This window comes from Numida meleagris, chromosome 5, assembly GCF_002078875.1.
Source record: "Numida meleagris isolate 19003 breed g44 Domestic line chromosome 5, NumMel1.0, whole genome shotgun sequence".
Lineage (NCBI taxonomy): Eukaryota > Metazoa > Chordata > Aves > Galliformes > Numididae > Numida > Numida meleagris.
The window spans coordinates 203659-217655 of NC_034413.1; the positions used below are offsets into that span (position 1 = coordinate 203659).

A 13997-nucleotide genomic window follows, 5' to 3' on the forward strand; every position below is an offset into this window, starting at 1 on the left:
CCAATGCTACCAGTGCCTGGCAGACACCCACAGCACAGAAGTGCCTGAGACTTCAGGATAAAAAATCTTTTGTGATTCTGGATCCTTTCCCACTGCCTTTATTTTTAATCATACACTGTCCCTAGAAAACATGACTAAAATGGAACCTTATCATTGACCTGTTTCAGAATGAAATGCCTTAGTAGGCTGAGCTGCAGGTATTTCTCTGAACACCATCACACTAAGCTACAAATTATGCTTAAGCTATAATTCAAATCAACTGCAAAACAATTGTATTTGCTATGCCCGTTATGCTACTGACATCCTATTTCCTTCTTGCCAGTTTATCCCTCCGGACAACATGCTTGTTAATACACATATGGATCTCAGAATTGCCAGAAGCCTTTACCTGATTTATTGATCTTTCTTGGATTACCCCAACAACATTACAGCAGATTTTCCTAGCAAGGAAATCAATATGACTTTTGATTAAGATTCCCATTAAAAAAAATTAAGAAATTATATATTGATGATTTATTGTCTATTAATTGTGAATTAATAAGTGCAACACTTATTATCTGACTTAGCACACTGTGCCAGGACTCCACAGTTCTCAGATTCTCCCTCCCAGTGGCTTAAGGGAGAAATCCCTTAAAAAAATATTTCACTGTTAGCGTTTGGTGTAAGTCTACATTTCCACAACACATTTATCACTAGCAGCATCTTACAGTGTCCAACTCCTCAGCACTCTGTGATCTGGGTCAAGTTTTGTTTAATTTAATGCATGCTATTTATCAAATAAAGAAACAGAAAGTATGTATTATTCTAATACTTTTTAAACTCACGCACGCATGAACTTTATCTTAGAAGGATGGGTAGGTTTGATTCATTTTCAAATTACACCTTTTACATAACCTTGTATGCTTGTGTATAACAACTTCAGTTGACACTGGCACAGCACTCAAAAGATGAAAAGTGCTGAGTCAGGATTCTAAACCTGTACTCTTAGCACCAGTTGTGCAGTTTACTCAGTATGCATCACTGGTGGTTAGCAGCACTGTTAGGAGCAGATTACTCTGAAACTCACAACTATAAATGTAGCAGTCTTAACCTACCAGTAATAAAGAAAGTATTTTCTGCAGCTTCAATCCCGCAAACTGCGAGGCAGTAAGTAAGTTAGGAAAACCTTATAGCGCTCTTTGTCAATACAGGGTGTTCAAGAATTCTGCTGGATCATGATCAGTAGAGGTGTTCTCTGAGACAGACACATTCTCAGTAATATTACTGCACTACTAGTGAATCAAGAAACAGACACTTCAAAAACAAGTTGCCTATAAACATGGATGATAACTATAGTAACAGCAGTGTGAGAACAGGATTTAGTCCTTATCATACACTTATCATTTGAAGCTGAGTAGTCTGAGTCACTGACTGGAAATCCAGTTCAATTATACTTTAAGTTTGTTGGTTAAGTGACTACAATGTATAAAGGATCCTGAGAAGGAAGTTAATTGCTACATACACTGTGCTATAATGTCAAACTCATATTTTTCAACAGATGAAGGACTAATCATCCATCACGTACAGAATGAGAACTGTACTGCACCTGTACGAGAGGTATCCAGCCTTTGACACACAGGCTGCTTACTCACCTGCTGCTGCTTGATTTACAAAATAAAAGCTTCTGGTTTAGAAGATACATGCCTAACCCCAAGGACACAAAAAAGACACTACAGTACCTCCGAAAATTAAAAGTGGGAAAGCCACGAGATTAAACTGGTGTTCAACCTGGATATTATTTCTGACCCCATGCTACCGGGAGCAGAGCTCTGGCAGTAAAGTCAAGGCAATCTCATCTCATGATGAAAAAGGCTTACTCTATTTTCTTTGGCTTTATACAAATCTTCCAGTCGCTGATCCACACTCAGAAGTTACTGTCACAAAGGTTTACACAAACGTCTTCTTGTGTTTTTAAAGTGTGGAATGCTGTCACAGAAATTTAGCAAATTTCTCTGTTTTATTACTCCCCACCAACTACAGTAAAAAACTACGAAATTCAGTGTGAGATACAGCAAGTGATGGAAGTCACAAAAGTACGACAGAAACGTGGTATCTGCTGCTGAAGCTTTAACATGCCAACCAAGGGAAGGAATAGGCCGCTATGCATTGTGAAGATCTGATGTCTCAGCTTAGGTTGGTACTCATGTTTTCCTGTTTCTATACAGAGGATCATGAACAGGTAGTATGGACTCTCTACTCCATTTGTGTTTACAGCTCCCTCGCCATGTAATAATCACTTTACACACCACTACTTAGAAAAAACACTGCCTGTCAGTTGTGCTTTTCTTAATTTCTTCAGCAGATTCTCAGCACAGTAATTTTTATTTACCTGTCAAATGATCTTGCTGAAAATAATATTCTTAGCCAAGATCAAAGTCAACATTAAGATGAGCTCATTAAGTCACTTTTAGTTTCTCCACAGGAAAAAAAGTCTGAGAAAAAAAAACTGGTTGGAATTGCAACAGAAGTAAAATCAAAGTCCTACCTCTACTACTGCTTTGGCATCCAGTCTAAAATTGAAGTCTCCAAAGACGAAATATGAAACTTTCTCAAACCGCTGATCTATAATTCTGAAAAACAAACAAACAAACAGAACTGTCATTCACTTATGTACAAATACACATATCTGACCCTCTAAGCACTATCTCAGAAATAATTATTGGAACGATCAGAACTATCAGTTTATACTGGAACAATCTTCTCAATACATTAACTGTGTTTTTGGACTGGTTATCCTTGCTCAGGCAATTCTGTCTTCAACCCCAGTAAAATAATGCATTTGATTTCCCCTGCCCAGCTGAAAGAGCAATCTGGAGGAAAGCAAGTTTGTAGCAGTTAGTACCAATGACCAGGACCGGCACTTGGGCATCAGAGGGCATCCTAGAGGAACTCCACAGCTTTGAAGAGTTAAGTATATGTGCTTTGGGCTTGGAAACTAAGATTTAGGACCTCCAAATTAGTGACAAGTTCAGAATACACCTACGTTCCATTCTGTGTTGTGTTTACACATCTATAAAACTGTGATCATCATGTTTACCAGTGTAGGTAAGCACTCTGTGGACTGCATGAAAAGCAATGTGTTAGTGCTAACCATTATTTATCACAGCTGGTACGAATGACAAGGATTTCCTGGCTCAGTTAGGGTTCTCTGAAATACAGCTCTCCTTTATGTTGAAAGCAGATTTTTACTGAGATTATAGCTAACAGCTAAAAGGTGATCTTTCCAGATGCAGAATAGAGATTAACTCTTTTCTGAAACCTTTGCTCAGTACTAAATAAGGAGGTAAGGCATTACCGTCCATCTTGCAAATCTTGCATTATCAAAAGTCATTACTGTGTTATTAGTTTATCTATTATTAATGACAGTTGCTTGGTACTCCTAATGCTGCGCAATTTTACATGGTTTCAGAAATCCTGAAGTTCAGAAATCCATGGATTCATACTTAATTTCAAAATGGGAATCAATGCAATTAATAGTCTATCAGCTGAGGAACGTATAAAATAACTGAAATGTAAACATTACAGCTACACATAAAATACACAGTCAAAACCCACAAAAAAAATTGAATGATATGCTAGATGCACAATATATAAGATAAAGGGAACAAACGTATGCAATACATTGTTTATAGCCTAGGAATATTTAAACAGGTAAGCACTATGATGACAGAAGACTCAGCTGAGCAAGAGGAAGGAACCCATACAGACAGGTAAATGAGGGTAAAGTAATGCACGGTAAAGACGCCTTCTGGAACAACAGAGCCCAGGAGGCCTTTGTTTCAAATAGCTTAAAATATTTTAATGCATTATATTTATTCAGACATTTTACAGCTATAAAGAAAGATACATTAGATTTACTATGAGATAATACTTTTTGTCTTATAAAAAATCTCACATTTTTAGTCCACAATAATCTATTACATAAGGAATAATATTCTGCTGAAAAATTGATGTGCATTGGAACTAAAGTAATGGTCATCTGAAGCAAAAGCTCTTGCATAGACTTCTCTGGTATGAAAATCTCCAAATTCTCCATTCAGCTGACAAATTGTTGCAGGTACTGTTAATAAATACTGTCTACTGTCAGCTCCCAGCAAGCACCAAGAAAAACCTGTCACTCCTGACTTATACATAACATTATTTTGGTTAGTGCCCTTAAAATCTAAACCATTTACATTAGCACCGTTTTCTAACACTATCATTGCTAGATCAAATACGCAACTTACATGTAAGAAAAACTGACTTTGTTTTGCCAACTTTTCTGATTCATATCTTAGTTTGGGCTTTGCCCAATGCCATTTATTGCTGACAAAAAAGAAAAAAAAAAGATACTGCAGGAATGACCCCAAGGTCTAGAAGAGGCCTCTTAAAACAAAGTGATATTATAAGGATGATGCCTGTGATTGTATTATGCAAAAGATGCACTTTCCAAATAAATAGTCTGTTCCAAAAATAGCCAGTTAAAATACCTCCTAACCAAATTAACTTGAAAAGACTCAGTTGCTGATGAACAAAACAGCTGATTAGTCTGCTTCTGATCAATTAATTAAAACTCTGTCACAGTCTTGCACATTAGTTGATTTAAACATGATTTGCATACAAATCAATGCCAGCTTTAAAGTGGGTAATTTTAACCAGCTGCAATTTTAACCAGTTGTAATTTTAACCCTTGTAGTTTCTCTCACCAGATATTTCAGAAAAAGTGTCTCACGACAGATTGAAGTAAAATTGTCCAAATGCTGCTTCTCGGGATTGATGCTTTAAGTGGCTTCTGACATATTTCCTTTTCACAAGTCATGAAACTTAGGCATACAACAAAATTAACATCAGCAGTACAAGGCATATATATGTATCTGTACTTATTAAATGATTTGGGATACCTCACCAAAAAAATTTGCCTTTAATGACTCAGCTAAATAGATATGTTTGTAACATGCTATCCTGGCCACTGGGACTTAGGATTAGTTTAAGAGTTCCCAAATTTAGAATTATCTCATTGTTGTGATACTCTGATAGTTTGAAATACTTACCGGGGCCTGTAATTCCACTGAATCAATGGCACAAGAACTAATCTTCTCAATTATGCTTTTAGAATCAGACTCAAAGTTAGCAAAGGAGACAGCAATAAATAAAAGTTCAGCAAAATTTCCTTCCTCTGCAACACGGCAGGAATAATATCTGGCATTAGGGGAATTGGATAGAAATTGCACACTGTGCTGTAAAACACTGAGAATCTCACCAGGACCAGCGGTGCACAACGAAGGTGCTAGGACTGGGGCAACAAATTAAAAAAATGCTCCATTCCTCATTTCTGCATTCTAACCCAGACACATAATTGTGTACAAGAAAATGAGAACTCAGAAGACCATTTTTACTCTTTTAACAAGGAGTGCTTGCAAATGAAGTAGGAAGGCTTCAAAATCCACGCTATTTTAGCGCTGTTTGTTGCTGTAACAGTACCCTTGCTTTAACCATGAATCAAATAACCTTTTTTAAAATGATGCCATGAATCAGTACGTGGAGCGATAAATCTGAATCGTATAAAAAGAAAGCAGCCAACCTATCTCACCAGCATTCATTTAATGTTTTTAATGGTAGGACCTAATGCTGCTACTTTTAACCTGTACTTGCTGACTACCAGATATTCCAGAAGGGCTTCAACAGACTTTAAAGATCCAAACATTCCCATACAACTCTTCTAAAAATCTTGTCACAAAATAGGTAGCTCTTGGGTAGAAGTGTCATGGTTTGTGAGAAACCACAAGCACTTAACTTCTAGAAGTCTATATCAAAAAGCAAAGGAGATTGTCAGTGCACCAGTGAACTGCGCTGCTTGTTGTGGCCATACAAGGCCATCAAGAGATTACAGGCTGTAGCTTTTTAGAGATGACACAACAGCACAAGGATATATCATCCAAAGAACAGTAACTTTTGAGTAAGGTCTACCATCAAAGTCACATGCTTACATGTTGTAGTGTGTCAGATCCATGATTCACGCTGTTTTTAAGTGCAAAATTTCATTGTTAAGGGTACAAATTAATGTTAAATTACTATTGAAATTTGTTTTCTGCAAAATAAATACGTTTGTTATTTTGGTCTAATAATGGAAGGCTGTCTCACACTGCCTATCAGCAACTGATACAAAGCCAGAAAAGAAGCTACTTGGTCTACACTGGGAACGCACCTGCTTTTTCTTGTCAACAGGACTTCTAGGAAAACTACCTGCTACAGATCAGTGATTTTTAGCATGGCAGTCCCCTAACACATTTTCCCAAAGACCTCTGACAAAACCTGTCTGTTATTCTGGATGCACCAGGAGAATTACAAGAAAATGCTGAAATCCTTTGAGCTATGAAGCTGAACAGCTTTAGATTGAGCTAAATTGGCCTGCCTGCGATGACCAAATTACCCAGCTCTGAGCATAGACCCGTGCGATTGGCAAACCTAAAGAGAAATTAAAAAAATGCCACAGTAAAAGCAAGTGCCCAACATTTGGTCTTGGAATCGAGGATAGTCAAATAACTTCTATGAAACGATGGACCTCTAAGTCCGAGTGGTAGTATCTGCTAAAAGGATTGTGAAAGTTAAGTTTTTTCAAAGCCCTTTAGGAGACCTGGATGCCAAATTCCTGTCAAGACTCAAATGACTAAAAGGTACAGGTTCTTCTTCTCCCTGATACTCCTGGAGGTCAGACCTAGTTCCTCATTTTAGTCTCTATTGAGTATCAAAAGGAATAGGTTACTATGATCTTAAAATGAACAATTCCATGTCACTGGAATCAGTGAAATCCTTTTGTCATGTACTTTTCCCCTTTTAAAGTACTCACTCTTTACAACTAAGGACATTTCACAAAATGTACTCCTTAAAATATGGTATGCACGTTTCAAAGCACTGAAATTCATTGAGAAATTAAAAGGGCTAGCAGAAATAGCACCGATTTTCACTTGTTTTTATACTTATTCCCCTCTCATACTCCCAAAAGAAAGAAGACAAGGGAGCATCTAAATATCAGCAGTTTGGTCATGGAAGAGAGCAGCTAAACATGATTCAGTGTGACAAGAGGCACTGTGATTTGGCTAAACCATTTCTCAGGGCACTTTGTAAGGAGGATCAGCAGCATTATTCCTTTAATAGCCATGTCTAATGCAATAGCCAGCTGGGTTTTGTCCCAGATCAAGGTATCAGCATCAGGTCAGAAGGTAACATTCTGTTTACATGATTATTTCCTAAAGCACTTATCTTCCCCTCGGTGTGAAAGTTGACTTTTCTGTTTGTAAGGGGGGCCTAAAGAATTGAGGGAATGGGAAAAATTAGCTACACTGAGCTGGAGCTGAATGGCATTAAGTGGGAGGTCTGAGAAAGGCTGCGGCAGCACTCAGCAGGACACCTTATTAGCCGCGTCATCGCAGTTCATTCAGGCAAGCCATACCAGTGTCACCAACGTTCCCACACAAAGACAAAGTTCTTCACACAGTCTATAAACATGCTTTCCTGGCCAATTCATCCTGACTTGACACTGCTGAAAAGAGGGACTTGAGGGTTTTTGGTTTTTTTTGTAACACAACAATAACATAACAAAACAAAAACTGGCAGCTCTGCCACGCAGGATGAATGGAAGAGAAGGAGGGACACCGTCACATTGCTTGGGAAGAAACAATCCAAATGCCAAACCAGATATTATTCAATGAGCACATTTTTATAATAACAAAATGTTCTTAAGCTAAATAATAGCAAGTATGAGAATGTCCATATTTCTCATACAACTTCTTTTGGGATAAGAAATTACCTTTCCAGTCTCTTGATTTTGTTTCATTATTCATGCAGAAGAATTAAAGACGAAAACTGCTTTTACAATAAAATGTGACTGCCTATATGAAAGGACTCTTTATAAGTAAAAGAAAATCACTAATAGCCACAAAGAGAACAGATGACAGCTCAGTCTAGGTGCAACAATCATTTCTCAGGATAAACTGCTCATCTTGGTTACTGCAAAACTAAGAACAGCTCCAGACCAAAAGCTGTTTTCATCCAAATTCAGTAAAATCAACACTGACCGATGTCTTTGCCTGAGAGGGTGAGGCCTTTCCAGGCTCAGGGACTTTCGGGCAGCCTGGCACAGCCTGGCACAGCCAGGCGCCCACAGGCCTGCCATAGGCTGCCAGGAGCAGGGGGGTGCAGAGAGGCCTGTGCAGGCACACAACAGCATGCATTTGCTTGGTGAGGTTCTTACTCCAGAGAGGAATATCTCAAAAGCAATAAAAAATAAATAAAAGCAGAGAGTGACCTGGCCATCCCGTTTGCGGGAGCTAAGGGCTGGTATGAAAACAGCAACAACGATGGATAGGAAGGTCGTATGCTCTTTCTTTTCCACAGATCCACAATGCCAGAGGTAATACCAACTCCTGCACTGACTTCTGTAGGAAAAGCCAGGAATAATGACAGCGAAATCTGTCTTCTACAACCACAGCTGTGTTAGGACACTGAAGATCTAGATACTGGAAATGTTAGGCTTTGGCTTACAGAGAAGCAGACATGGGTTGCGGAGTAGCCTGTAAGATTTATGTCATTCCTATCCTCATTACTTTTTCCATTACAAGTTTTAGTTAAAAAGATCATCTTGCACACCGACACCTCAAGAAGTGGCCTGTGCAGATCCTCTGTAAGCATTGGAAACCCCTCCACCAGAGGCTGTATAGAGGGCTTTCAAAGACAGGACCGTGTCTCCTCTGCACAGTCCCTTCAGCAGTGCAATCAGTGGATGGCTTGCAGCACTTTGCATTCCCAGGCACATATGGAGAAACAAATTCCAGAAAACAACAGCGGTTCCTGAACAAAAGTTACATGGTGACTGCCTAAGTGTGTCTCAAAAGATGTAAGTGCCTTCATTGGCATACCTTGAGTGTAGTAGCGCTGTCATTAGAAAGATAAACTTTATAATATTTTTGTGCCCTGTTCTTTCTGATATAATAGCTCAAACCTATTAATAACACCAAAACATCTCAAAAGGTCAAGCAGCATACAGCAAGATGAAAGGGAATTGTCAAAAAGCTTAGGCAATCATCTTAGCACTCAAGGCATTTGCCAGGGTTGTTTAACTAATACGCAATGTCCACTTTTAATTTCAATATAGTGCCATTTGGGCAAAAATGTTGTATTTTTTTAATTAATTACAATGTCAGCAGCTATTAAGATTAAAAGAAAGACCACATCAATAATAAATAGTTAATCCAAAGAAAGGATTACAAGAAGAGCAATAAAAATCAATTTTTAGAGCTGGAAAATTGTGACTTTTTCCTTACTTGACTGGTATTTTCATTATATTGATAAAACCATGATCTTACCCGACACTGACATTCGCCTAATGAAATAGCAGCCATGTATAATGATGTAAGTACTTGTCAATTTCACTACAGGAGAATACAATATTATGGCGCTGCTGCTACATTACAAAGAAATTTTCTTGTTCTTCAACTGATGTAAAAGAAAGCAAAAAGAAGAAAACACAAACTGCACTTTTTGAATCTTCCTTTATCACAGAAGATTTAGATTCTTTCAGATAACCCTTGAATCTCCTCAATGTCTGTAACTCTTGGTCATCAGCAGACAGCAGATAACTGCCTTGTCTTAATTTGCATGAAGATTGACACACAGCAATTATTCTTTACTGTTCTACAAGGCTTGGATGTGGTAGAGTAAAACAAAAACCCTGTGTTCACTCAGCATCAAAAGTGCTAACAGCAAGCCTCAAAATAGCAGGGATTCATGGCAACGGTGTACTGACCCTCCAGCTCACTAAAGCTGGGAAAAGTATTTTTGTGACAATTCCAGAAAAATTCAGAACAGAGGCACTGTATGTCCTACACAGTTCACCAGTGGGAACGGTTGGAGAATGACTATGGAATCTTGCCAGATTCGTATCTCGCCAGAAATCTCAGCAGACTTGCAGCAGGTGCCTTTCCCAGTCCAACCTCGTGGGGATGGTTACGTGGGGGGGCAGTGGAAGGGGACAGGACGTTAGCCACGCCGTGCCACCGCATGCTGCTAGTGACAGAAACCAGCACGCTTCATCGGCTTGCCTGGGGAGCCAACTAGACTCAGATGGGCTCTGAATCAGAAATAAAAACGACTCAGTTCTGGAAAAGGGTAATGCAAATTATGAGAAACACAGAAAGACTTCACTTGCAAAGGACTCAAAAATGCTCAAATTAAAGAGCATTTAACAAATTTTACATATTTGTTAGCCTGGGCATTTAACCCTTTGAACATCATACCGCAGTGGACTACTTCATACAGGAAATGAAGGGTGACTAGACAAAAATATCTGTATTGCTAAGGTGAAGGAAAAATCATTTTTCAAATGACTGAAAAAAAATCAGAGCTGCTATCATTTGATCAAAGAAAATTCTGGTGGGTAGCAGGATCAATTCTTTTCATAGAATCATAGAATGGATTCTTTTGTTGCAGTGAGAAACTGAATCATCTTAGATGCAACTTTCACTACACGTTGATGGAAACATAAAGAAGCTTTAATAAAATGTGAAACAGTTGCAGCTACTACCAATGCGTGAAGAACTTCTGCAAAGTCCATCTACAGATACTTCAGCTCCTGTAAAGGCAGATGGACAAGTAGCTAAAAATGCTTTAACTTGCAAATGGTTATTTACCCGTTAGGCAGAATCTGTCTCTTTACAGAATACAAAACAAGAAGACAACAACCATACTCTCAGAGTGATCCTGCCTTCCTATGGGAGTAAAAATGATGAAAGACGGTTATTCACTTAGTGTCCGTAGAATGAAATGGAAGCAGAATGGAGTTCTTTCAACCATTTCTCCGTTTTATAACTATCAGCTCATTGCATCATTTCACAGTGAGCATTCAGTGGCTTGTAAATAAAATCACAATAGCAATTTATTTTCATTTCTCTGCAAATGAATAAAAATTGGATCAACAGCCCATATAGATTCTTTCTAATTGAATCACAGCTATCCTGTAAGATTATATGGCTACACGATAGAACATTTCAAAAGGCACAAACCACAATGAATGTTGATGTGTGTCACCTTTAGCTAGACACTAATGACTGCTCTTTATGTAGCCCCCAAATCTCTAAGGAAAAAAATACAGTATAAAGAGAAATATAACTCAATAAGCATGTGACACACCCTGCACATTCTTATATAAAGGCATTTTCAGAAAAAAATCAAACCAGCAAGAAGTTATTTTCAGCCACTGCTTCAGATTTCTTTCAGAGGTTTTCTCTCTTTTCTTCAATTGTCTCTTAAATTACACAAATTATCTTGGGGGTAGTATCTTTTCATACCACATCTAGCCTGTCGTTACATCAGCTGCATTCTAGCAGAGAGGCACGGCAGCCAGCTGAGAAGCTATTAATGAAAAACAGGTGAAAGGAGCAAAATCCTTGGTGAGGTGAAGGCTTACAGTCCCACCAAATGTGGCCCTAGCTCACAGGCATTTTTGGCAATTGTGCCAAAAATGGCCAATACGACAGTAAGGCCGTAAGTTAGCAGATGTGAAAACTATTGTTGAAAAGCCCTCCAAGAAACCTCATAGCTTTTTATTTTCAATGTTTCATCTCAAAGCTACAATTCTGTTCACTTCAGAAAGGCAAGGTGAAGTGTGACTTCATGTATTAGCATATATATTTTTTGATACCTTCCTGAGTATTGAAATTTCTTGAGCATTCTGGATCTTGGATGGCTGATTCTCTAATTATATCTGTCCCTGCAAACTTTATTTTTTTTTTTAACAGATTTTTGACATGGGAGAAAAAACATATCTTTAATTTACAACTTGAATAAGAAACACTGGAAAGGCTTGCCATAGTAGAATCATAGAATGGTTTGGGTTGGAAGGGACCTTTAAGATCATCCAGTTCCAACCCCCTGCTGTAGGCAGGGACACCTCCCTCGAGACCAGGCTGCTCACAGCCCCATCCACCCCCATCCACTCATCCAAAAAAAAAAAAAAAAGAAAAAAAAATGCCCCAAACACAAAACAAAATTATTTTTCTGTTAAAAACATAATCTAAATCAAATTCAAAGGGTGTGTGTATAAAAAGGAAGGACATTAGTTAAGTTTTTGAAAGTTGTGTCAAAAGCTCAAGCCAATAGAAAAATAAGCAAGAAAAAGCATCTTCGACTGTATTTGACAGGTCGAAAGTAACAACGTAATTTTGCTGGATTTACTCTTTAAAGAACATATTATACAAACACGCTAATTTTGAGAGTACTTAACCTTAGTTTAAGGGGGAGGATGACTGAATATTAATGAGATGAGCCGCAGGGTGCTTAATGAAAAGCTGTCTTTCTGAATGTGATCCAGGGTTTAAAACCTTTGTTGGATGACGTTCGGATAGCAGGTCTATTTGCCCTCGGAGTGCATTCTTTCTGAATACATAAGAAATTCTCTAAATGTTTGAAGATACATGATTACAGAGAGTTTTCACTTGACATTAAAAACACTGTTGGGAAAAAAAAAAAAAAAGCAAGGAAAAAAAAAGCAGGCTACTCCTATACTCCTAGAATCTTCTCAAACGACCCAGATCTTTAGAGTGAAGTTTTCTTTTGCCTAGAAACGAAGTGGCTTTTCTTTTGCTCATTCAGCTGCTAGTTCTGGGAAAAGCCCAAAGAGAAACATTTAGATTGGAGGGGTCTTTGAGAAGATGTGACAGTTGACTGATGAGCATCCATAAAATGACAAAGAATAGTTGTGTGGAGCCGGTGCATCACATTGCCTCTCCCTGGGAAACTAATTGCTCTGAATTGTTAATAGTAACATTATTTTTCTGGCAATCATTTCTTTTGAATACCCAAAATGAGCATGAAACAGCTCCTTTGACCGGACATAAAAGTTAAATGTCCCAATGTTGATCAAATTAACTTCAGCTATGTGACAATGGACTATATTTGTGAGAAAATAATGAAGGGCACAAAGGGGAGCTTTATGCCAAGATTTCACAGTTGTAATGTAAAAATGTTTCTGTTGAACTAGGCCAGGGAACATTTCAATAGGAAAACAGAAGAGCACTGTCACTTTCTTAAAAAAAAAAAAAAAGTCATTTTATGGGTCTGAATGCTGTAGATAATTTCAGGAAGTTTATATGGCTGGCACACCAAGAAACACCATATCAGGCTGACATCTCAACATCCCCGCTCTTAACAAACTTCTCTAACACTTTTATAGAACCCTATCCTACGGTTTCTACTTAATCCCTAACCAGGCTACCAAATTCAGCAGACACTTATCCCTAGAAAACATCTACATGACTAATACAGCAACATGAACATGCATTAATTAAAGTAGATGTATGAAAGACTGAAATTAGACGTAAAATACATTTCCTTTTTTAACTTCACACATTGCTTGAACTGTCTAACTTTCAAAAATACAAAGATAAAAGTAGTATGCAAGTAGGGCTAACTGTACACATGAATTATCCAAAGTGGGCCTGGAATAATTGTCGTGGGCTTTTTTGCCATACTAAATATAAAGCAAGTGTTCTTATTCTGATTTACAAAGCATGTTCAGTTTTGACTGCATTTGCATCTATCTGGAACAACGTAACTGACCGCTGAGAACTTAGTTTGGGTTTACATTAGTGTCGACAGACTCATTACAGAGACCAATACTATACATATACATTATATATGCATTTGTAAATAAAGAGTCTCTATTTCATACATTTTCTTCACAATCAGTTTGGCTCAGCATATCCCAACTAGTTGTCTCCAAAAGCATTCTCTTCACTATATTATTTATTTTCAAATTTTATTAAAGCTAAAACTCCATAACACCTCCAAGAGATTTAACCTTTTTACTCTCAAATTATGTTACTACGTTATTAATAGATTCACTCAGGAGGAACCTTTAATGAGAACTTTACACCACTCGGTACTTTTTTCTTTTTAATTTATTTTTCATTTCCCTTTTCCTTTAG

At 37.9% G+C, this 13997-nt stretch overlaps 1 protein-coding gene across 3 annotated transcripts in view; it reads right to left on the bottom strand.

The window, feature by feature from the left end:
* INPP5A (inositol polyphosphate-5-phosphatase A) overlaps positions 1-13997 on the bottom strand; it is a 158951-nt gene that overhangs the window by 65714 nt on the left and 79240 nt on the right. For all 3 annotated transcript variants that reach the window (XM_021398212.1, XM_021398213.1, XM_021398214.1), the window contains exon 8: positions 2525-2609. In XM_021398212.1, the coding sequence (XP_021253887.1) occupies positions 2525-2609 (85 nt within the window). The remainder of the gene's footprint in view (positions 1-2524; positions 2610-13997) is intronic.